This window comes from Chiloscyllium plagiosum, unplaced genomic scaffold (assembly GCF_037043375.1).
Source record: "Chiloscyllium plagiosum isolate Xiang-an unplaced genomic scaffold, Cpla_swu_hap1 HiC_scaffold_4, whole genome shotgun sequence".
In the NCBI taxonomy this organism is placed as follows: Eukaryota; Metazoa; Chordata; class Chondrichthyes; order Orectolobiformes; family Hemiscylliidae; genus Chiloscyllium; species Chiloscyllium plagiosum.
Genome location: NW_028270142.1, coordinates 32,482,950 through 32,507,670, shown reverse-complemented (window position 1 = coordinate 32,507,670; position 24,721 = coordinate 32,482,950). Strand labels below are relative to the sequence as shown.

At 39.7% G+C, this 24,721-nt stretch overlaps 1 protein-coding gene across 3 annotated transcripts in view; it reads left to right on the top strand.

Annotated features, from left to right (window-relative positions):
- LOC122549307 (transcription activator GLI3) overlaps positions 1–23,429 on the top strand; it is a 382,007-nt gene extending 358,578 nt beyond the window's left edge. For all 3 annotated transcript variants that reach the window (XM_043688905.2, XM_043688906.2, XM_087986080.1), the window contains 5 exons: positions 2,462–2,611; positions 4,946–5,110; positions 15,064–15,333; positions 17,659–17,986; positions 19,704–23,429. In XM_043688905.2, the coding sequence (XP_043544840.2) occupies positions 2,462–2,611; positions 4,946–5,110; positions 15,064–15,333; positions 17,659–17,986; positions 19,704–22,075 (3,285 nt within the window). In that variant the 3' untranslated portion in view covers positions 22,076–23,429. The remainder of the gene's footprint in view (positions 1–2,461; positions 2,612–4,945; positions 5,111–15,063; positions 15,334–17,658; positions 17,987–19,703) is intronic.
- The last annotated feature ends 1,292 nt before the right edge of the window (positions 23,430–24,721 follow it).

The following is a 24,721-nucleotide window of genomic DNA, read 5'->3' as shown; positions in this document are numbered from 1 at the left end:
AGTAAGGCTACTCATTGATGGCGTGAATGGGAAATCTGGTAGGTTTTCATGTCACTAAGTCTGACTGCTTTAATTTTAAGTGAGGTTCTTTTGTCTACAGAGACCAAAAACTCAATAATTTTGAGAATTGTGCATGGTCTGACATTGCTGAATTGTGCTGCTGTTTTTATTGCCTTATATGGTGTAATGTGTCATACATTGAAGAGCTGTTTCTGGTGAATGTCTGTGTAAATTCTATCAGCAGTGAATTCACAAATAGTCCCCAGTGTGAGTTGTAAAAACAAGTAGGCACAAGTGATCTTGTGCAATAAATTGTCTAACTATATACAAAACTGATAGTTTCATTTAAAAAGTCAACTAAACATTTCTAGTAATTGCGATATCTGTTTTGGTATAAACACAGAAATTGCTGTAAAAACCCAGCAGGTCTGGCAGTGTCTATGGAGAAAAATCAGAGTTAATGTTTTGGGTCCAGTGACGCTTGTTCAGAACTAAAAAACAGTAACTGGACCTGAAATATTAACTCTGATTTCTCTCCACAGATGTTCCCAGATCTGCTGAGATTTTCCGGCAATTTCTGTTTTTGTTTCTGATTTCCAGCATCCGCAGTTAGAGAGTCATAGAGATATACAGCATGGAAACAGACCCTTCAGTCCAACCCATCTATGCCGACCAGATATCCCAACTCAATCTAGTCCCACCTGCCAGCACCCGGCCCATATCCCTCCAAACCCTTCCTATTCATATTACCCATCCAAATGCCTCTTAAATGTTGCAATTGTACTAACCTCCACCACATCCTCTGGCAGCTCATTCCATAGACTTACCACCCTCTGCATGAAAAAGTTGCCCCTTAGGTCTCTGTTATATCTTTCCCCTCTCACCCTAAAACCTATTCCGTCGAATTCTGGACTCCCCGACCCCAGGGAAAAGACTTTGTCTATTTATCCTATCCATGCCCCTCATAATTTTGTAAACCTCTATAAGGTCACCTCTCAGCCTCTGACGCTCTGGGGAAAACAGCCCCAGCCTGTTCAGCCTCTCCCTGTAGCTCAAATCCTCCAACCTTGGCAGCATCCTTGTAAATCTTTTCTGAACCTTTTCAAGTTTCACAACATCTTTCCGATAGGAAGGAGACCAGAATTGCACACAATATTTCAACAGTGGCCTAACCAATGTCCTGTACAGCTGCAACATGACCTTCCAACTCCTGTACTCAATACTCTGACCAATAGAGGAAAGCTATCCAAACGCCTTCTGCACTAACCTATCTACCTGCGATTCCACTTTCAAGGAACTATGAACCTGCATTCCAAGGTCTCTTTGTTCAGCAACACTCCCTAGGACCTTACCATTAAGAGTATAAGTTGTCTCGGTTTTATATCTTTTCTGGTAATGGGTATCTTCTTGCAATGATTATAACAATGTTGGGTATCAGGATTGCGTATTTTTCTTAGAATATAAACTGGAAAAATGGAAGCTTGGATGCTGCCATATTGGACAGAATGAGATAGTTTTGCTCACGGCTCAAACAAGAAGTGAAACTGGGAAGTTTACTTATTAGTTACACAAGGTCAGATGACTGTCTCATCACCACCACCAACTCCGGGATTGGGAAAGAAGCAACACTCAAAAGAATCTGATATGGTGAACTTGTAACTCAAGCAAAAACCTAGGCCCAACTGACAGGCTACTGAATTGAGGATTTTGCAGTCAGCAGCAACATGATATCATCACCAAAACCCAAAGGAACTATGAGAACATTAATTCATTATCCTTGGGGTCTAGACACTTGATTTACAGAATTTGCTCCTTTATGCCCATGTTTTCCACTGATGTTATTTCTGCAGGATGTCTATCTTGTTTTTCCCAATTTGTGCATGTGTGTGTGTTGGGTTTTAAAAAGGCTTAAGTTTGCACATTCATAAATAATAATTCATTTGCCACTTTTTTGAAGGCTATATTTGTTTATAGTAAATACGTTTTGTTGTTTATTAATGAAACTTGCTGTGCTTTTGTTTCATCTTAAACATGGTCAAAGTCAAGCAAATTAAATATTTTAGTCATTATCTTGGTCACTTGTACATCGGTGATGATTTGTGGGATGGTGGGCCTTGATTTTCAGCACATGCTTCTCATCAGGTTGTTATGGGGACAGAATTCCACTGGTTTTCCCAAATTTCTGGCACTTGGCTAGAATATTAGTGTAATTCCCAGAGAAATTATGCAAATTATGCCAATGCTTTTGTATATTTACAACTGATGTTACAATGATGATCAGGATATTCTCAGAGAATATTCTTTTGAACTGAAATAATGCTGAATTAGTCAATCATTTGAATGAAGCAATGTTGAATTAAGTGGAGTAGACTGTAAATATTTGATGTATTTTAAATATATTTTCAGATCCCAGTGTGAAGGAAGTTGATAATCAGTACTCTTTTTTTATTTGTTCATCTAGCATATAAATAATGATCATATCCATGGAGAGAAGAAGGAGTTTGTGTGCCGATGGCAGGATTGTTCTCGGGAGCAGAAGCCATTTAAAGCCCAGTACATGCTCGTGGTGCATATGAGGCGGCACACTGGAGAGAAGCCACACAAATGCACTGTGAGTTCCTTCATGTTAATTGTCTTGCTCTTTACTTATGAAACCTTGCTCTTCTGTTATCAGGATCAAATTACCATCACATTTGGATGTTTAAGCAAATTTATTTTCATTTTCGTGCTTTTTTTTCATGACTCCCACAAGACTTTTGAGCACAAATTAGGCCATTCAGCCCAACGAGCCTGCTCCGCCATTCAATCATGGCTGATAGGTTTCTCTACCCTATCTCACTTCCTCTCGTAACCCTTGATTTCATTGATACTCAAGAACCTATCTATCTCAGTCTTAAATATACTCAATGACCTGGCCTCCACACCCTTCTGTGGCAATGAATTCCATTGATTTACCACTCTCTGGCTGAAGAAGTTTCTAAAAGGTCCTAAAAGGTCTTCCCTTTACTCTAAGGCTATATCCTCCTGATCTCTCCTACCAATGGAAACATCGTTCCCACATCTTCTCTGTCCAAGCTATTCAGTATTCTGTATGTTTCAATTAGATCCCCTCCTCATCGTTCTAATCTCCATTGAGTATAAAACCAGGAGCAATGTAGTAAACTTGATGTACTTGATTTATTTCAGGAGCAATGATTAACTAGCATGTGCAATTTAAACAGGATAGAACCCTGTTCCAAATCTTACCTAGTAGCTTAAAAATTCACTCCACCATCGGTCTATCTTTTGTTTACAGTCTACATGATGCACTGCACCAATTTGCCAAGATATCTTTGACAACACCTCCCAAAGCTGTGTCCAGCATCACGTAGAATGACCAGTGCAGTAGGTGTGTGAGAGCATTACCACCTGTAAATTCCCTTCCAAATTAGACCATCAGGCATGGACATAATTTTCCATTGTCTCTGGATCAAAGTCCTAAGCCCTTCAACCTTACGCTATTTTTGAAATACTTTCGCCACTCAAAGTTCAGTGCTTTAAGAAAACTCTTCACTGTCTTCTCAAAGGACAAGTGAGCAATAAGTGTCTTTTTTCCAGATACTAACAAGTGCAGGATTATGAGGAAAAGGCAGGAGATTGGCACTGTTAAAATAGTTAGAGGCCTGGTGCAGATATGTTGAGCTTAATGGCCTTTTTCCGCACTATAACAATTCTGTGATTCTCCATTGTGGTGGAGACTGTCAAAGAGATAGGAATGCAGGCAAGGAAACAAGTTGGGAGGTTCAGTGAGTTGAAGAAGCTTTTTGACTTAGACAAGGAGAGCACATGGAAACGGCAGGATAACCTAATGGTTAAATTCCATTCACCACTGACACTCAGTGGCAGCAGCAATGTATACCATATAAAGAAGCATTGCAACAAATTGCCAAATTCCCTCCAACAGCCCCTTCCAAGCCTGTGACCATTAACCCTCAGATAGAAAAATGGGGAGCAGATGGATGAGAATGCCACCACCTGCAAATTCCCCTGCAAACCACCCACATTAGAAAAACTTCAATGTTGCCCAGTTATAATCTAACCAGACGGATCCGAGTTCCTAATTTGCAATGCAGTCTGTAATGACATATTCCCAGATGCCTTGGAAAGAACTATACTGAAAAGGTTAATCTTGGGGGGAAAAATGGCATTTGATTATTGGATACCATATCAGAACCTGATAGAGAGTATTTACTGATGTTTTCAGTGTTTAGTTGGTATCAAAACTATGTCGCAGAAGTTTTGCATCCAAAATGTCAGCCTATACAGTGAACATCCTATGTAAGTCCTTTCCAAATCCCTAAGCAGTCAAAATCAACAAGGAGACTAAATTGGCTATGATCTCTTTTAGATAGCTTTTATCTTTTCTATATCTCTCATCCAACTGGGAACGGTTCCAGCTTACTGTTCAAGATGCACAATAAATCAGCACTCAATGCAGAATCTGGCCAATTGTTCCATAAATGTACTGCTATCTTGGAAAATAAAACTTGCCTATCATCGGACCATGTTGCATGCTTGCTTATTTGTTGACATCCAGTTGAATAAAATCTGTCAATGCAAACACTGTCTCCATTAGTTTCTATACCTGAGCCAAGTCACTTCTAAATTTTCACTTTTATAAGACCTAGCTTTTCTGGAAGCCAAGGTGCTTAAACTTGCCAGAATGTGGTCATACCTATCAATGAATTCTGAACAGAAAATTGGAACAAGTAAACTCAGCAAACAAATCTATTCAAACCAGGTGAGAATGCAGAATTCTCAACATCACTGACAAAATCAAGCCACCAACTCAAATTTCAAAATAAAAAGCCATAAATATTAACATAGTTGTTATATGTTCTTTTATATGTAACTTTAAAAGATCCAAATGTTTGCAAGTAATTTATTGCAAATTTGCTTTCTGCAGTTTGAAGGCTGCGCAAAGGCCTACTCCAGACTGGAAAACTTGAAAACACATCTGCGGTCCCACACTGGAGAAAAGCCATATGTCTGCGAACATGAGGGTTGTAACAAGGCATTCTCCAATGCATCTGATCGGGCAAAACATCAGAACAGAACACATTCAAACGAGGTAAGCAGTCATTGGGCACATTCGGTGAGTCTGTTACCAGGAAACCTTACTTGCTGAGATGTGTACATAGCTGATGGTTTGGACGATGCAGCATCTAAGTGTTCGATAAGGGGTTGGACATGTTGCTGTACAGTACATTGCTACATCAATCTCACACAGCAAACATACTACCTATGCTTTAAGCAAGTCACCATGTCTTAATGACTAAGAGGAGTAGTCCTCAATCAAATCCAGGGACACACGCTTTATGTCAAGGGGCAACCTCTGATATCAGTCCAGAGGCTTAGACATAGTCAGTCAGCTGCTTGCAACAGTCACGAGTCAGGAGAGTCCATACTTATGCCATCCAGAGAGTGGGACATGGTCAGGTCTGTGCTGTCAATCTGACAGCTGCAGAAGGGCATTCCGGAGGTTGCATAGACATCAGTCAGGGATCTGGTTACTTGTCCTTCGGGATTGCCTGGCAAAGTCACTCAAAGAAGAGGACCACAGTTAGACTTGAAGGTCAAGCCAGTAAAAGTCAAGGAGAGGTTACCTCCAGCCATTGCTGCAGGAGGGAACTGTGGATCTTAATTGTGGGCATACAAAGGGGATTGCAATTGTGAAGGTGTGGACGATTCAATATTAACGAGGGGTGATGCCAACATTGAAGAGAAAGGGCTATGCAGGCCATGGGGTGATCAACAGTCTGCAGCTTTGATAGGGATGAAGAAACAAAGCACCAGTGGATCCTGCATGTATACTCGATAGTACTTGGGGCAGAGTGTGTGTGTGTGTGGGGGGGGAGGCGGGGTGGGGTGGGGGTGCGGGAACAGATAAAGATTTGTATAAATAGGTTATTTTGGGACTTGAGGAAATTCAAAGCCCCTGTGGTTGATGGGAAGGGCTACCAAGAAGGGAATGGTTAAATTTGAGGGTTCACTGATATAAACAGAGTGAGCCTGAAACTCACTGCTTAGGGAAGGACCTGTGTTTCCTTCCATTGTGTTGGCAATACAAATGTGCAGCCGAGATGAAAATGGCTATGACCACACTTGGAGTGGGCAGGGAAAGAGTGGTAAAGAATGCGCAGCAAGCTTGCCTTCATTGCACAGACTATTGAGTATTGAAGTTGGGACAAGATGTTGCAGTTATACAGGATGTTGGTCAGGCCACTTTTGGAGTACTGTATATAGTTCTGGTCGCCGTGCAATAGGAAGAATACTATTAAATGTGTAAAAATTTACAAGGATGTTACTGAGACTGATGGGTTTGAGTTACAAGGAGAGGCTGGATAGGCTGGGACTTTTTTGACCTGGACCGTAGAAGATTGAGGGTGACCTTAAAGAAGTTTATAAAATCATAAGGGGCATAGATAAAAGTGAATAGCAAATGTCTTTTCCTTAGAGTTTGGGAGTTCAAAACTGGAGGGCATAATTTTAAGGTGAGAGGAGAAAGATTTAAAAGGAACTTGAGGGGGCTCTTTTTCACACAGAGGGTGGTTTGTATGTAAAATGAACTGCCAGTGGGAGTGGTAGACGCAGGTACAATTACAACATTCAAAAGACATTTAGACAGGTACATGAGTAGCAAAGGTTTAAGAGGGATATGGGCCAAACGCAGGCAAATGGGACTAGTTAGTTTGAGAAAATTGGTCAGCATGGATGAGTTGGGCCGAAGGTTCTGTTTCTGTGCTGTATAACTCTATGAATCTATGACACTCTCTAAAGTTAGTCGGGCCTTCCATCTCCACCCTATCTGTCACAACTGCTGAAGAAAAGTAAACAAATGTCACAACAAATTGATAATATGTAACCAATGCCACCCATGTTCTCTCAAGGTCTTCTGTCTAGAGTGTTCAGACATGCTGAGTATGTCCTGTCCAGAGGCATATGTGCCTTCTTTGGCTTGAAGTCCACAGGCTGAGGGTAACAGGCAGGCTGGGGGTGGAAGGCCCAGCCACCGCTAGGGTATCCATTGACCAACTGTGGAGACATTACAGTGAAGTGCTCACCAGCAGATGCTCCCAATTCTATTTTAGATAAAATCGCCTCAAGGTGTCAGTATTTGAACTGGTGAGGGGTGAAGAACAATAGAGAGAATATGAACTGTTTTTGATCCCAAATTTCAAATCATTAACTTACATTTTGAACAGCAGTTGTCTCAGTTCTGAATCTTGTGGAACACCAATTCCCACCTGCTGCCACCTTTCACTTCCATTCTCTGATTTCTGTCCTGAAAGCAATCTATTCACCACTTATCCCCAACTCTGCATTCTATGATCTTATTTATTCATTTATATAGGCCACATTATTGATAATCTTTTGAAAATCCAGGTAAATTACATCTACTATTTTCTACTCTCTAAGTTAGCCCCTTAACAAAATTAATAAGTTTGGTCAAGCAAAAAAATTACCTTTATGAAATCCATACTTACCTATTCATTTTTATATTTCCTTTTTCTAAACCTTCTCTCTCCTTTACTGGATAATTCGATTATGGTATTTTCCTGATAACAAATGTTAAGATGACTGAACCTGGTCATGTTCTGATTCCCTTCAAAAATAAATGAAGTTCATTGGCTAGCTCCCAGTCTTTTGGTTCTACTTAATTTTGGAACAAATATTATAGTTGCATTGTAATGTTCTAGTATGTCTTGCTTAATTTTCTTTAAATGTATGGTTGCAATCCGTTATTGTCAGGGGTTTTTATCCTGTTTTGAGGCTGATTATTTTATTACATACATTCTTTTTTATTTTGTATGCAGACATATTGTTACTTTTCAGAGAATCCCTACAATGTGGAAGCAGGCCATTTTGCCTATCAAATCCACACCAACCCTCCAAAGAAGATTGCACCCAGGCCCAACCCCCTACCATATCTTTGTAATCCTGCATTTCCCCTGGCTAATCCTCCCAGCCTACACATCCCCGGACAGTAAGGGCAATTTAGCATGGCCAATTGTTGGACTGTGGCAGAAAACTGGAGCACCTGGAGGAAACCCATGCAGACACTGGGAGAATGTACATCCTCCATACAGACAGTCGCCCGAGGGTGGAATTGAACTCAGGCCCTGATGCTGTGAGGCAGCAGTGCTAACCACTGAGTCACCATGCCACCTTTCTAATTGGTCTATCTCCCTGATAAATACTGAAGCAAAATAATGATTTAGCATTTCTGCCTTCTCCCCAGCACTACCCATTGTATTATCTATCTATAACTTAATGCTGGTATTCTCAGTACATCCTTACATTTGTATTGCTGTGGCTGTGGCTGTGGCTATTTTGTTTCATATTCCTTGGTAGTTTAGTTTCATATGTTTTCTTTATCTTCCCTTTTGTTTAATTGGCTTCTCTCCTATTCTCTCTTATCATGCCCTGTACTATTGTCTAAATATTTAATGTATACCTTACTACTAATCCACAGCTATTGCTTTATGATGGAATTCATCTGTGGAGACTCACTGCTGTTTGGTTTGTTCTTTCCTGTTAATGGAAAATATTTTCCACTGTACTGTACTAAGGTCACTATTTCCTCGATGTTCCCTAACACTTGTTTCAATAATTGCTTTAGTTTAATTACTACATTACTACATCCAATATTATTTACCATTACTAGATCTATCATTTTTTTTTGTGCGCTTCTTAAGTGTTGGGGTAGAATGGAGTCCTGTACACTTTATAGGAACTCCATTCACTGTCCTCTTCTTCTTTTCACTTACTTTCAGTGTAATCAAAATAATAGAAACATAAAACTTAGGAGCAGAAGTAGCCCATTTGGCTCTTCAAGGCTGCTCTGTCATTCAATATGATCATGGCTGATTTCTATCTCAATGCCATATTCTTGCTTTCTCCCCATACCCCTTGATTCATTTGAAATCTAAAAGATCTTTGTTGAATGTAATGAGTCCTTTGGCCTTCATTTGCCTTGTGTGATACAGAATTCCACAGGTTGATCCACTCTGAGTGAAGAAATATTTCCTCTTCTCAGTTCTAAATGGCCTATTCCATATCCTGAGTTGGTGGCTCCTATTTCTAGACACCAACCCATGAGTGTTATTCTGTTTGTTATCCATTTCTCTAATACATATGCGTATTTCTTCTCAATCTCCCTTCAACAAATTGGTAGAAAGCTTGAATAAAAAGTACAAATGTACATTATTTTTGTAGGTGCTCTGAGATTTCAACTATTAGTATTATATCTTTTATCCATCTGGATTTTATTTTTTAGCTGTTAATTGCATTCCTTTTTTCTACTGCCATTATTTTATCACAAATTGTGCTAAATGGGACTGACTTTGAACAGATCCAGCATCTATGAGGTGCTGTGGGCCTTCAATAGCAGATCAATCAGCAACGACATGTTCAAGCATATCCCATACACAACCATTACCATCAAGCCAGGGGATCAACCCTGGATCAGTGGGGAGTGTAGAAGGGCATGCCAGGAGTAGCACATGGCATACCTAAAAATGGGATGTCAAACTGGTGAAGCTATCAAACAGGACTACTGGTATGTGAAACAGCATAAGTAGCAAGTGATAGGCTAAGTAATCCCACAATCAACAGATCAGATCTAAGCTCTGCATTCTAGCCACATTCAGTTGTTAATGATGGTGGACAATTATTAACTCATCGGAAATGGAGGCTCCACAAATATCCCTATCCTCAATGATAGAAAATCCCAGCACATAAGTGCAAAAGATAAGACTGGAGTAATTGCAGCAATCGTCATCCAGAAATGTCGAATGGATGATCTATCTCGGCCTCTTCCAGTCGTTGTTAGCATCACAGATACCCGTCTTCAGCCAGTTCGATTCACTCCAAGTGATATCAAGAAATGGTTGGAGACATTGCACAGTGAATAGGCTGTGGGCCTGACAACACTCTAGCCATAGTATTGTAGACTTGTGCTCCAGAACTTGCTGTTCCCTTTAACCAAGATTTTCCAGTACAGTTACAATACTGGCATCACCCAACAATGTGGAATTTTTCCCAGCTGTGTCCTCTACACAAAGTGCAGGACACATCCAACCATCCTGTTACTGACCCATCAGTCTACACTCATCTGTCAATAAAATGATGGAAGGCATCATCAACAGTTCTATCAAGCAAAACCACCTGCTCAGCATTAACCTGCTCTGTGACACCCAGTTTGCTTCTGCTAGAGCAAATCAGCTCCTGACCTCATTATAGCCTTGGTTCAAACATGGACAAAAGAGCTGAATTCCAAAGGTGAGGTAAGAGTGACAGCCCTTGACATCAAGGTCACATTTGACTGAGTGTGGCACCAAGGAGCCCTAGCAAAACTGAAATGAATGGGTATCGAGGGAAAACTCTTTGCTAATTGGAGTCATACCTAGCATATAGGAAGATGGTTGTGGTTGTTGGAGGTCAGTCATCTCAGCACCAGGGTATCCCTGCAGGAGCCCCTCAAGATAGTGTCTTAGGCCAGACCATCTTAGCTGCTTCATCAATGATCTTCCCTCCATTCTAAGATTAGAAGCGGGGATTGTGCAATCATCGGCAAAACTGTTCAGCACCATTTACGACACCACAGATTTTGAAGCAAAACATGTACTGTGTTCAACATGTTCAAATGCAACAAGATTCATATGCTCTCCAGGCTTGGGCTGACAAGTGACAAGTAGCATTCACACCACGCAAATGCCAAGCAATAACCATCCCCAAAAAGAGACCACCTAACCACTGTCCTTGACATTCAGTGAAGATGCCATCATCGAATCCCCCATTATCAACATCCTGGGGTTACCATTGACGAGAAACTGAAATGGACTCACCACATAAGAGCAGGTCAGAGGCTAGGAATACTGTGGCAAGTAAATTACCCCCCCAGCGCCCATCCATCATCTACAAGGCACAAGTCAGGAGTATGATGGAATATTAGGGTGGGGTGTGTAATAAAAAAAAAGTAGAGCCAAAGGCACTAATGTTGACACTGAGACAAGACTACCAAAAAGTCAGGTCTGGAACTCTCACACATCAAGTTACAACATATTTTGAAAAGTGAAGAGAAAGGAAACAAGAAAGCTGAATAGCTACATTTATTTGTGATTAAAATAATGGCAGTAGAAAAAAGGAATGCAATTAACAGCTAAAACATAGAATCCAGTTGGATAAAAGATATAATAAATGATAAACCATACTAATAGTTGGAATCTCAGAGCACCTACAAAAATAATGTACATTTGTACTTTTTATTCAAGTTTTCTACCAATTTGTTGAAGGACAGGCGGATAAATGGGCACACTACCATCTACATGTTCCCTTCCAAGCCATTCACCATCCTGACTTGAAAATATATCACTGTTCCTTCACTGACGCTGAATGAAAATCCCAGAACTCCCTCTGTAGTTGCATTGTTGGGTCTACCTACAGCACATGGACTGCAGCAGTGCAATAACGCAGTTCAACACCACCTTCTCAAGGGCAACTAGGCCAATAAATGTTAGCCAGCCAACAACCATGAGTGAATAAACCCACATCCCTCCCCCGACTTAGTGTGGGGATACACCAATTTTCAAGCAATACAATGGGATTATGGCAGGAATATGTTTGGCAGAATGACTTTACTAGAACTGCACCATTTCACATATTTCAGATTAAATTTCAAACACCACTTGTGTGCTCATCCTACTCCCAACTATTGCAATCCGTTTTTCATATCTTCACAGTCAACCATATTTCCAACACTATTTATTCCCTTGCGATCATTTCCTCCTTTATTTTATTCTTCACTATTTCTTTCCTACCCTGTTTTGTTTACATTTAGGCTGCTTAGCTTTCTTATGTAAGTCTCCCAGCTGCACTGTGTTACTAGCTTAAAGCCTAAATCCTTTTTCACTAATTCTGTTGGAATCCAGATCCCATGCAAGTGCAAAATTAGCAGCTCCCTCATAGTCAAGAACCGGCCCCAGTGTCCAGTGAAAAAGAAGTCCTCTTCCCCCCCACCTGTCCTTTAGCCAGACCTGAATTCTTCTGATTTTTCTGCTTCTAGGCCAATTTGGATGAGCTTTGGGTGATTGGCTTTGAGGTTCAGCTTTTGAATTTGGAGTCTAATATCTGGTCCTCTTTGAACAGGAGACCTTCTCTGTTTAACAATGAGCCATACCACCTGAATTTATCTTCTCCCTTACCAAGTTTCTTGTTCCTCTCCAGCTGACATAGGATAACTGTTATCGTGGCAGACAGATGACTTCATCCTAATTGGGACTCTCTTTGCCAGCTGCTGAGGATGCCGTTATAGAAGTCCCAATTACCATATTATTTCTGTTTATAAATTCTTGTCTTATATTCGTATTCATTGTTTCTGTCTTAGATTCTCTTTGGCCATAATATTTTGATTTTCCACAAGTTTACAAATTTTATCTTTTACCCCCACTGTTGAGTTTAAAATCCTGTCCATTTCCCAATTTGTAAGAGATTGGCAAGAACACAAATCCTAACATAGTTCAGGTGGAGATAATTCCATTGATACTGATCCCATTGTCCCAATATTGGTGCTTGAGCCCATGAACTGGAATGCACCTCTCCCACACTAGTCTGTCTAATTGAATCTGCAAACTTGCATGTAATAATCCAAAAATTCTGAACTTTGAGCATCTGCTTCTTGATTTTGCAACTAGTTTCTCATGCTGACCAAGCAGAATCTCCTTCTTTGTAACATTTGTAGCATGGGTACCTACGAACACTGTATCATCCATTCTCACTACACATTCATCTCCAGCCCTGAGCAAATATCCAAAACCCTGGCACCGAGCAGGCAACAGAATATCTGAACTCTCAAACTCAATTGCAGTCAACAGTATCAGTCTCTCACCGTGGGCGGCACGGTGGCACAGTGGTTAGCACTGCTGCCTCACAGCGCCTGAGACCCGGGTTCAATTCCTGCCTCAGGCGACTGACTGTGTGGAGTTTGCACGTTCTCCCCGTGTCTGCGTGGGTTTCCTCCGGGTGCTCCGGTTTCCTCCCACAGTCCAAAGATGTGCAGGTCAGGTGAATTGGCCATGCTAAATTGCCCGTAGTGTTAGGTAAGGTGTAAATGTAGGGGTATGGGTGGGTTGCGCTTCGGCGGGTCGGTGTGGACTTGTTGGGCTGAAGGGCCTGTTTCCATGCTGTAATGTAATCTAATCTAATTATAATGTCCCTTCTACTATGACATTCCTTTACCCCCAGTTTTGAATAGCACAATGTACCATGGTGCCATGGTCAATTAATCCATCCATTCTTCAACTTTCATTCGTAGCTGGACAAGCCGAAAGAACTTCAAACCAATTGCAAAGGCTTCTCCAGTGCTCTAGGCTCCCTTGCCTGACTCACAGTAGTATTTTCTTATTTGATTTCAAACGTGCAGGCAAATTTAGGAGTACATTTACAGTCCTTCATTAGGATCAACTAACTATAACCTTCTGATATCTATCCCTTGGTGTCTGTGCTGAGGAGGAAATCAGCAAACTGTACATAAGCTCAGTTGGAAAGCTTCTAATGCCAATTGTTAAAGCTTCTTTTCCTTTGATAAAGTGAGTTTAAGATGGCAAAGTTCAAGGATACAGATGGCTAACCATGAACGCTGACTCAATAATAAGAGGCGTGACTGCTTCCTGGTATATGAATCCAGATAACTTTCTCCATTCCAGCTACATTGCATCATCTGTCGGGTCATCCTCTACTCAAACTCTTGAGCTGAAGCTTCTCAAACGATGAACATTAGCCATTGTTGTGTTTGCTCTGGACCAAACCAGCATACAGGAATTCCCATGTGCTGCAATTGTGACACATCACCTGAGCTGTCATTTTCATGTGTTCTCAGGAATTACAGTTAGTTTTTTTTGTATTATTAATCATAACTATAACTTACTGTTATTTTAAAACTTAGGAATGGAATAAACTTTTATCACTTTCCAGGTACTCACCCAAAAACAAACTTCTGTGCCTTTAACAGAATAAGAATCAATTCCTACGTTCAAAAATTCAGGAGAAGATGAAAGCAAGAGAAATGATTCACCTTTTTACTTTCTGAACTCCTTTAATCACTCAACTCTGGCGCTGTATTATAAGTCACATGAAGTTAGCTAGTTTTATGTGCTCCTAAGACAAACACCCATCTGACTTACTTAATGAAGATCCTGTTTTAGTTGGACCTTAATTAAACTGCTCTTTCATCGGAAGCCTTGCTACAACCCTGTTTCCAGCTAGTGACTGCAGAAGGTAAATTGTAGATTGTAATTTAAAACCAACTGTAAACAAAAATGGATGTTTATAATATAAATTATAGATCTTCTTGCCCAACAGCTGTGCACATTGAGTCCTTATTCTTTATGCAGTCATAAGTAGTTTAACAAGTTAATCCAAGCATTCAATGCAGTTCATATGTTTGAGGCAAAAACAAGGGCTTTTGCCCGAAACGTCGATTTCGAAACTCCTTGGATGCTGCCTGAACTGCTGTGCTCTTCCAGCACCACTAATCCAGTTCATATGTTTTTCTAGTTCTATTTTAAACCACTGTACTAGTTTAGACAAAGAATTTTCAACTCATAACTATTTCCCTATCTGCTCAGCTAATTAATTTCTCTAGACATCAGCTCATCAGTCTTCCTTCTTTCAGATCACTCCTTGTTCACAGATTTTATAGAATTTATTAAGTTTCTCAAAAATGTACAAAAGTAATGATACTCATCAAAAGTGGTTTTCAGTCAATCCATTTTGGGGTACCCGTTCATATTTATGGTTGACTGGACACAAAACTCTTGCTCTCTTTGTTGACCTAATAGTCAAACGTTTGAGCAAACTGTTGGAAATTGCAAGTCCATTCTTAAAACCAATTCTTCACCTCAAAAAAAAACACATAACTCAGTCAGTAAATCAACTTTGCATCCAGGTTTTTAATGTTCAATTTATTTCGCTGTCACTTTGTTGTGAACCCTCCTTTTAATGCTTCTTTTTGGCTTTTATCAGAAACCTTACGTTTGTAAAATTCCTGGCTGCACAAAGCGTTATACTGATCCCAGTTCCCTCCGAAAACATGTCAAAACAGTCCATGGCCCTGAGGCTCATATCACGAAGAAACAGCGAGGAGATATCCACCCAAGACCACCACCACCCAGGGACTCAGGCAACAACTCCCGGTCTAAATCACCTGGGCAGCAACAGGCTGAGTTAAACAACACTACCTCAAAGCGGGAAGAATGCCTTCAAGTTAAGGCCATAAAGACAGAGAAGCCAATGGTATGCTATTATTTTTAAAATTAATTATGACATTCATTTCACCAAATTTAAAGCATTTTCTTTCCAGATTTTTATCCTCCTGCCCTGAAGATGCTTATTCTTAATGACCACCTGTACCACAGTTAATGGCAGAGCTCTGGTACTCCATTCAATAAAAGGTTCTATACATAATAACAATGACTGTCAGCAGGCTTTTCACTTGTGGAAAACAGAGTCGTGTCTTATTTGATTTCATACCTGCAGGTAAATTTAGGAGTACATTTATAATCCCTCACTAGGATCAGCCAACTGTGACCTTCTGATGTCTATTCCTTGGTGTCTGTGCTTAGGAGAAAAACTGTATATAAGCTCAGTTGAAAAGTTTCCAATGCACCTGTTAAAGCTTCTTTTCCATTGTTAAATTGAGTTTAAGATGGCAAAGTGCATGGATACAGATGGCTAACCATGAATAACATCTGAAAATCTTTTAAAAAGGAGCTTTTGAAGTTGATAAGTCATCAGACTGAATGTGATGGGTCTGAGGATGCTGAGGGAAGTAATGTTGGAAACTGCAGAGTAACTGGCTACAATCTTCCAGTCCTCCTCAGATACAGAAGACTGGAGGATTGCCAATGTTGCATCTGTGTTCAAAACATTTGTATGGATAAACCTAGCAACCACAGCCCAGTCAGTTTACCCCAGCGAGAAACATTTTGGAAACGACAATCTGGGCTAAAATTAACAGGTTTTGGGCAAGCAGTGATGGCTTAAGGAAACCAACTGTGAATATGTTAAAAGCAAAACCATGTTCCACTAAATTGTTTTAGTTTTATTTGATGAGGCAACAGGCTTTATGAGAATAATGTGTTTAATATGGTGTGTAAAAAAAAATTAATCAACTTGCTCAGACAAGTAATACCTCACTTCTCAATTTAAAAAAAAACTGTGTTTACTTGACTGCTAGTGAAATATACTGATCCCTTGTTTCAATTATCCCTGCCCTGCATTTAATCACTACTAACTGAAGTAACTTTCTGTTCTCTTCCTTGCTTTCACTAATTTGCTGACCTTTCTGTCTGGTGCTGTCTCATTTCTTGTTCTGTCTTCCCAAGGACAGTGGGTAATAAGGTGAGATTTTATTGTATGTTTCATTCTCTGATTACTTGAAATTGCTGTACAAATTAAGGCTGGTATTGAGATGTTTCTAGATTTTAAAAGGAAATCTGCAATGTAAGGGTTGCTGACCTTGCTGGGAATTATTGCATTGAGAAAATGGTGATGGGGCTTCATGAATCACTGAGAGGGCTAGTAAGGGTCAGTTGCATTGGGTGAGAATGCAGTCAGATTTAGACCTGACTGGGTCTTGAAGAATTAACTCCACTAACTGTTCTATATCCTATAATCCTGATACCAATATCTATCACCTGTGTTGAAAGATCTCCATCTTAAAACCATCTCTTATTAACCATATCCCCACTGAGTCTATTCTCTTAGGTACCACTAATGTGTCATAGTAAAGGAATATTGGGACATTAATAAAAGCACTGAGCGCTTCTGGGCAGATAATTGCAAATAAATGCTGAGAAACCTTTGAGGACTATTTTATGTTTTCTCTTTGTTAAAATCTCTCTCATACTCCTTCATCTTTGCAGATTGCTTTCTCATTGTATTTCTGCCAACTTATTTTTGATGTACATCATATGTCTAACAAGTGCTAAGTACTTTTCTTTTAATTTCAAATTTTATCTAATCTGCCTAAAACCACAATTGTCAATGCAGTCCCTTTATCCTTCCTGGAATATGCTGAAGTTGTAGTGTTTTCATTATCTATTTAAATTTTCCAGTTGGCGAACTGCAGCACAATTTACCAAATTTTCCTTCCCTTTAATTTAACCAAAAACTCTTACTTTCTTGATATTTTAATTTTCTTTTTCCATTCTTACACTGAAGCTAGGTACATTGCAGTCATAATTTCTGATGTAATTTTCTTATGTTAGGTCACCACATACATTGCTTGACTAGTCAGAACCACATCAAAAGTACAATCTGCCCACTTGTAAAGGCTTGGCACTATTTAGTTCTGGTGGATTTGTGTACAAGTGTAACTCTTAGTATTTTGGCATGTTACTCAGGTTCTGTTACTATTTTACATGAGCTTAGATAATGCACAACTTAGCAACATTTTAAATGTCAGATTCTTATTATTTTATGTGCTAATGTTTTTTTACGTCACTTTCATGAGCACAATAATCAGTTTAGCTTTGTGCTGCATTTACAAAGCTATCGGATTCCCTCATGCATAAAAAACCAAGGCAACTCAGCTGTTCCTTTCTGTCCATCCCACAGACATCTCAGCCAAGCCCTGGTGGTCAGTCTTCATGCAGCAGTGAACCGTCCCCCTTCAGCAACCACTCCAACAGTGGGATCGAGCTTAATCTGAATAGCGGAGGCAGTGTGGGAGATCTCAGTGCCATTGATGAGGCACCAATTATGGACTCTACAGTTTCTACAGCAACTTCAGCATTGGGCCTGCAAGCCAGAAGAAATTTGACAGGGACCAGGTGGATGGAGCAGCTAAAGGTGGAAAGGTTGAAACAAGTCAATGGACTTCTTCCCAGAGTCAACAACATTCCAGCTACCAAAAACACAACCTTGCCTCCTATAACAGGAAGTGGTAAGGAAGAATTAAATTATTCCTTTAAAAGACAGAGAAGAGACAATTATCTGAGCCACAGAATATTGCAGGATATTTAATTATGTTTCATGTTAAAATGGCTGGAGGCCATTGAGAAAAAGTTTTTGAATCAATTGATTCCTGAAACAACTAGCTGGTTTTCTAAAATGACAAATGCTTCTTAATTAATACTGGAAATAATTATCGATTTAGTGATTTCTATATTTTGGTCTTTAAAATGAAAAGAGTAGCAATAATCAAGAAACGCTAAAACTGATCACTTCAGGTATCATAGACTGCAGACAAGTATAAATATTTCCGTATTCTCAGCCTGCTTTTACAACAATTGTCATTGTAGTTTAAAGGAAGAAAAGAACCCTTGAGTTTAATAGATTCCCAGCATGGAAATTTGACTGCCTTACTCTGCTGTCTAAATTGGTGCTTCCTGAAGTTTTCCTAAGATAATGGGTTCCACTTTAACAAACAAAGCTCCCAGTCGACAATCTGACACATTTGCCAAATGGAAGTTTTATGTTTGAAGAAGAAGGAGCATTGACTTTACAGCAGTGAGGTGCAATAAGGAGGCAGTATAAGGGTATGCTTATACTGCACTTGACAGTGAGAGTGTTTGCTGCTTTTCGGGATGTCTAACATGCACAGCACTACTCCATCTAACTCATGCAGACAAAATTCTCTCTCAAAAAGTGTCTGAAAGCGATTAATGGATAATTTGCTTACTATCAATGTTTAGCTGGGGCTGATTTGTGGAAAAAAATATTTTTTGTCATCAAAAATGGTTGCAAACCAAAAGGACTTCTGCAGACACGTCCTGTCAAATACTTGTGCCATTTGTTGCAGATGTAAAACGTTTCAGTGTTCTAAATTAAATTGCAACACTTGTATTAAAAAGTGTATTTCCAATTCTGAGAAGGACATTAATACTAGTCCAGGATTCCATTTCCCATAGAAATAAGTTGGATCCATAACACAAATAGAAAAGCTTCATGGTGATTTCTTTTAATGTTCTTTTATTTATGTCAAAGATTCTCTCTGGTTCATTTGTGTTAAGAGGTCTTTCAAATTTGTGGAAGAGCTGACCTAACAAGATTGAAAAATTCCACTCCCAGAATTGACCTTTGGTGGCCTGTTACATGGACGAAGTTTCATAGAATACAGTCCCCACATCAGTAAATAGAGCCCGACAGCAGTTATAGTGGTAATAGAAATGTTCTCCAATATTTTAGATGACCCTTTGTAGCACAAAATAGTGTACTATTGAGAATTGCCTTTATAGTTGGCATTTAGTTGTACTAGATATGTTGTAGCCTATTGGCAAATAGAGAGCAATTGTAAAGCAATCCAGATGTTTTAATATTGACTTTAAAAACTGGATTATGGTGGGGAATACTGAGTAATTTGAAGGAAAAGACCTGAACTGAAAGGAATGTCTAGTACACATCTACGAAAGTATACAAGTAATTTTCAAATTAAGCTTGTGCCGGTACTGTTGGGTGAAAGAATCTTTTTTTAGTTAATTACCCATTATAATTAATTCTTGTCCTGTAGCTCAGGAATTGAAAATTTTTAAAATATTCTTTGCCTTTTTAAGCTCAACTTCCTTCTAACGGTGCATTGAAATTCTCCCAGTTGAACATTAAAGAACACTAGGACTGTCTAAAGATATACTTGCTGATTAAAATCTTGTATTTAAACACAGGTTCTCAGCTGGACAGCTCTAGTGTTGGAGGGTCCATGACTATCCTGCCAAACAGAAATGAACTTTCAAATGCAGAAGTCACAATGTTAAAGAAGCTAAATGAGAGACGTGACAGCACCACCAGTACCATTAGCTCCGCCTACATGAGCAGCCGCAGGTCTTCTGGCATTTCACCATATCTATCAAGTAGAAGGTCCAGTGAGGTCTCCCAGGCTGAAAGCCGACCAAACAACCTGAGTGTTACTGATTCCTACGACCCCATCTCAACAGATGCATCCAGGCGGTCAAGTGATGCCAGCCAATGTGGTGGGCTACCTGGGCTACTGAGCCTTACTCCAGCACAGCATTATCGGCTGAAGGCCAAATATGCTGCAGCCACGGGTGGACCACCACCAACTCCATTGCCGAACATGGAGCGGATGAGCCTAAAGACAAGGATGTCCCTGTTAGGTGACTGCAGAGACAGTCGAGTATTTCCCTTGCCTCAGGCGAATATTTCTCGAAGATGCAGTGATGGGGGACCGAATGGATACGGCCGGAGGCCCTTGTTGCCTCACGATGTACCAGGCAACGGAATAAGAAGAGCCAGTGATCCTGTGAGAACTGTGACGGATCCCCTCTCTTTACCCCGGGTACATCGTTTTAACAGTCTTAACAATGTTAACCCTCTCCCTGTGCCTCCTTCGATGGAACAACGTAATCTCAGTCTTCAGAACTACACTCGATCTGATGGAAACCTCCATCGGAATACCTATTCTCCTTGCCCTCCTAGTATTAGTGAAAATGTTGCCCTGGAGGCCATGGCTATGGAAACTTATGGCCATATTGATGAGGATATCTTGCCAGACGATGTTGTTCAGTACATTAGCTCGCAAAATAATAAAGTAGGCAATCTCTTCCAGAGTGAAATAAATATGTCAAGCCAGGAAACATATGACCATCTGTCAGACCTATCAGCCAATGAATTACAACAAGATATAGCAGGATCCATGCCCTCTTTTGACCAGTCTCATTCAGCGAACCAGCAGTACCACAGCCCACAGATGAACTCTGAAACAAATAAGGATGATCTACCAATTCAATGGAATGAAGTAAGCTCAGGAAGTGTTGACATGTCACCTCAAAAGCAGAAGTATGAGCAGCAAGCTGTGGGTTCAGTGCAGCAAAGTCGGTCACTTGGTATATTTAACACAACAAACCCTCAACAGAACCTGTCAGTGGTTCAACAGAATGTTTTTGCAGGTCAGCCAAATGGTTATCACCAATATATGGAAGAAACTCCATATGGTGTTCAGTACAATATGATGACTACAGGTAACTCTTTGAACCCCTCAACAAGCAAAGGACAGGAGCTTAAACGAAACCCAAGCAGACAGATGTTTGGTTCTGCAGTCATGGATTTCCCTTATGCTGCAAATTTACCAAACCAAGAAGTCGAGCTGAACAGTTCACAAGTTAATAACAGCCAAGCAGGACGCACACTTTCTTCAATGTCAACAGGTCATGAAACCACGAAGATGACCAATGGGATGCAAAACAGAAATATGATGGTGCAGAATTTCATTCAGTGTCAGCAAACTGACAGTCAGCAAATGATGGAAGGGTTACATTTCCATGATATAAATAGACCTGCTCAGACAAATATCAATGGTTCAGGCATCAATGAATCAGGTAATCAGCCATCTCAACCTGCTGTGTTTCTAGGGCTTCATGGTTCTCAACAAATTTCTCATAATCCAGGAAGTCTACAATTCGGATCATATATAGCAAAGGCTCATCAAATATATGCAAATCACAATGCCAACAAACAGCCAAGTCTTTTGGCGAATCGTGCACCACACCAACACAGCAATGTAGGTAATAACCAAATGTCCAGGATGACCAGTATTAAAACAGAGATGCAAGATCAGCAGCAGACCATGCACAATTCGTGCTCCAATTTACAATATTATATCAGTCAAGATTATAATCAAAATTCTAACTTCAAACAACAAGCCATGAAAACTGTCTCATTCACTGGTCAGGAGACTGACTGCCAGCTGCAGCAGGCTGGCCAATCTAAGTCTTCTGAGCTGCTTTCCCCAGGATCCAATCAAGTGACTAGCACTGTTGATAGCAATAGACTAGATACTGTACAGATTGATTTTGATGCAATCCTAGATGATGGAGACCATGGCAGCTTCATTTCAGGAGCCCTGAGTCCAAGCATTCTGCAGAACCTCTCCCAGACTTCTTCTCGCCTCAATACGCCACGTACATCTCTCACATTCCACAGCATGCCTGTGAGCACTACAAATATGGCCATTGGCGACATGACCTCTTTGCTGACTTCACTTGCAGAAGAAAGCAAATTCCTAACAGTTATGCCATAAAGATCTGAACACTGAGTATATGGACAAGGTTCTTTCTTTCTTTAGCCACCAATGTACTTTTTTTTAAAACTATTTCATCCCAGCTAAAGGATGCATTCCATTATATCCCTGTTATGGGATAAAGATGTCTAAATTTGGGTATCCCCACACCATACTTGGAAGTATGTGTTTTCCACTGCAGTGACATTTTGAACTTGAACAACATCAGTGTTTTATTTTATGTTAGCAACTGCGTTTTCTTTACTCTGTTTACTGAAAAAATGAGCTGAGGTAAATGTTTAATATGCATGTTTAGAACACTATATATGGCCAAACGCAAGCACTGTTTCCTGTAGTTATTGTAATGACCACAAGTCTTGTGCATTTTGTCATATGTGTTGGCATTTTCACAAGTGGTGTTTTACCTTGTGGTAGGTTTTTATAAGTGACTGTCCTTGTGAAACTGTTGACTAATATGACCAGCTTTTTAATCAAAGCCAAGAAAAGTCTTTTACTCAGGTAGGTCTTTTAATTGATATTAATAGTCTGTTGACCTACAGATGTTTTAAAACTGATGTGAAGGCTTTGTAGCCAGAATGCTTGACTGTCTTTTTATTGAAGATAATGGGTCAAACAGTTATACTGTTTTAACTTGTTTTATTTGTAATGTTTTCTTTTGTTTTTGTTCAGTTCTGTCAGGAAAGCCATACAGAGACAGGTACTAGTTTTTTAGAACATTTATTTTAGAGTTTATTTGGCTCTATAGTACTGTATGCAACTCTAAAGTAGCTGTGATCATTCTAAGTTAGTTTAGTAAACTTGAACGTATTGGTTGTCCTTCATGAGAAACAGCATGTTATTTGCTGAATGTTTTTAAGGTATGTGCCTTATTTTTTTGTCAGTTTTACACATAGGGACCAACGATACTGCCAAAATTCCGACTTGATAGCTTTGCTTGATGTTAAGCAATTAGCACTCTATTGTTTAGTATTTCATGTTTGAGATGTCACTCGGACAGCTTAGAACTTGTATACTAAAGCTTATTACTACTTTGGTTTAAAACCCTTTACAGTACATCTTGTAAAATATACACAGTACCTTCAATATTTTTCAGTATTTTTTAGATTTTTTTGGTGCAAACATTGATCAAGTGTAATCTTCTTAATGTAAATATCTAGATGTAGAATTAGCAGTGCCATGATGAATTTCATTGATGGTTTTGGCATTTTTAAACACTGCCGAGATTTCAAGTAACTTTTACTCCGACTGAAAACTCTACATCAGTGTATGTGTACATGGTACTTTTGCTTTGAGAACCACTTAGCTGTTGTGCAACTGAGGAACAACTTTGTACCATTTTAATAAAATTCTCATTCTTAAATTTTTAGTCCTTATTTTTAGAAACAACATTCTTAACGGAATTATTCTTAAAAGTACAGAAGTAACTTGGGATATTTTCCCTTTTCTCCCTTTGACATTGAGGAACATAGCTTGCATATTGTTGACGGGTTGGTTGCCAGTAATAATTCAGAAGAAGCAGTCAGGTTCTCATAATCTGTGTAACTGATCTAATGTCACACTTGAAAAGTATCCATTAATTGCAAAGGACTTTAGGATGATTTGACAATGTGAAAAGCAATATATAAATGTACGTTCCTCCTTAAATAAGGAATCCTGCTAAGTTTTAACCAATGCCATTAGTAATGTAACCTTATTATAGAATTGTTGCAGCTGAGGAGGCCATTTAGCACATCATGTTTGCACTAACTCTGTGAATGAGCAACTGCCCTATTGCCATATCACCAGATTCTCCTGGTAACCCTTCTCATTATACTTTTTCAGGTATAAGTCCAATTCCCTTCTGAATGCTTTGATTGAATCTGCCTGAGTCACATTCTCAGGCCAAACCTTAAACATTTGCTACATGCAAAGATTTCCATCATATTATATTTGCCTTGTTTACTAATTACTTTAAATCTGCACCCTCTTGTTCTTTGACCCTTTCATGTGTGACAACTTTTTTTTCCTGTATTTACGCTGCCCAGATCCTGCACAATTTTGAATACTTCTTTGTAATCTCCTCTCTTCTACATAATAGGCCACTTTTAAAGTACTGTGTTCAATTCTGTTTGTCCTTCTATAGTAAGACAAATAATCATTGTTAAACCTGAGAGAGTGCAGAAAAGATTTACAATGATGTTGCTGGGACTGGAGGGTTTGAGTTACAGGCAAAGGCTGAAGAGACTGGGGCTGTTTCCCTGCAGTGTCAGAAGCAGAGGGGTGACCTTATAGAGGTTTATAAAGTCATGAGGAGCATGGATATGGTGAATAACCAAGATCTTTTTCCTCGGGTAAGGGAGTCCAAATCTAGACGGCATAAGTTTAAGATGAGTGGGGAAAGATTTAAAAGGGACATAAGAGGCAACCTTTTCACACAGACGTTGGTGCATATATAGACTGAGCTGCCAGAGGAGGTGGTGAAGGCTGGTACAACATTTAAAAGGCATCTGGGGATGGGTATATGAATAAGAAGGGTGCAGAAGGATGTGGGGCCAAATGCTGGCAAATGGGACGAGATTATTTTAGGATATTTGGTCGACATGGTGTTGGACAGAAAGGTCTGTTTCCGTGCTATACATTTCTACGATTCTATAACCCATTAATCTT